A 1082-nucleotide genomic window follows, 5' to 3' on the forward strand; every position below is an offset into this window, starting at 1 on the left:
AAATGATCATTTCTTTCCACGACGCGTCTTTTAAAGTTCCAGAAGTTGAAGCAGTCAATATTCCCAAACATCCACCCTTCCACAACACAAATCTCCCAACCCTATGTAATTACAAAGATTCAGTATAGAAACGTCATCCCATCCAATCCCCACCGTACATCCCCTCATCTCTTCCCCCCATCCATCATCCGTGCAAAATCCGCAAAGCACACGAACCCATCGCCGTCACTATCAACGCCGACGATCATCCGGCGACAATCATCGATCGTGCAATCAACATCTCCGAGAGCCATAAAAACCCCAAGCAGCTCCTCCGCCGAGATCTTCCCGTCTCCGTCGACGTCGAATACGGCGAACGCTTCGCGGAGCTCGTCTCCGGCGGCGGGCTTTTCAAGAGCCGCGAGAGCGATGACTCCGAGCTCGTCCAGACTTATGTATCCATCGCCGTCTCGATCGATCTCCGCAACCATCGAGGCGAGCTCCTCCTCCGTCGGCGGATCGTGAGGGCCGAGCCGACCGAGCACCGCCTGGAGATCGGGCTTCGAGATCTTGCCATCGCCGTCGCGATCGAAGACGCTGAATAGATCGTCGATGGCTACGGGGAGAACGGATTTGGGGGTGATGGTTCCTTCGGAGGAGGAAGAGGTTGTGGTGGCGACGGATCCGAAGGAGGGAGACTCGATCCGATCTCTTTTCTTCGATCGGGAAGCCTTGGAGAAGAAGGATCCGAGTTTGATGAGCTTCATCTTCTTGATTGGAGCTGAATGAGAAAGTGTGCAGGGTGCGGAGAAACAGAGAGAAGGGGGTGGAGGAAATAAAGGAGGGGAGGGGAGCTTGGGAAGTGAGCTTCGGCGAAGCTTCGCAGGAGGAGGATGATTGTTTTTTTTTTCTTTTTCCTTTTTTTTAATTTTTAATTTTTTTTTGGCATTGATATTTTGAATTTACTGTCGGGAATTAGCCGTTTTCGTCATTATATTTTAGTAAGCACTCGAAAGATTAGAAAATTTATTACATCACCTTCGAGTCCAATGAATCATCTCTATGTGGAGCTGACAGTAAAAAAAAACTCGTTTCTTATGATC

The 1082-nt window shown here is 49.6% G+C and overlaps 1 protein-coding gene across 1 annotated transcript; it reads right to left on the bottom strand.

Annotated features, from left to right (window-relative positions):
* Positions 1-71: 71 nt before the first annotated feature.
* LOC110034832 (probable calcium-binding protein CML36) lies at positions 72-985 on the bottom strand. The gene has a single exon (XM_020739071.1). It carries the CDS (start codon positions 744-746, stop codon positions 165-167), a length of 582 nt encoding a protein of 193 aa, XP_020594730.1. The 5' UTR covers positions 747-985; the 3' UTR covers positions 72-164.
* Positions 986-1082: the final 97 nt, after the last annotated feature.

The sequence above is a fragment of the Phalaenopsis equestris genome, unplaced genomic scaffold (genome assembly GCF_001263595.1).
Source record: "Phalaenopsis equestris unplaced genomic scaffold, ASM126359v1 Scaffold193807, whole genome shotgun sequence".
NCBI lineage: Eukaryota > Viridiplantae > Streptophyta > Magnoliopsida > Asparagales > Orchidaceae > Phalaenopsis > Phalaenopsis equestris.

Coding starts and splice junctions, on each gene's coding strand:
- LOC110034832 (XM_020739071.1), bottom strand. CDS start 746: ATGAAGCTCATCAAACTCGGATCCTTCTTCTCCAAGGCTTCCCGATCG.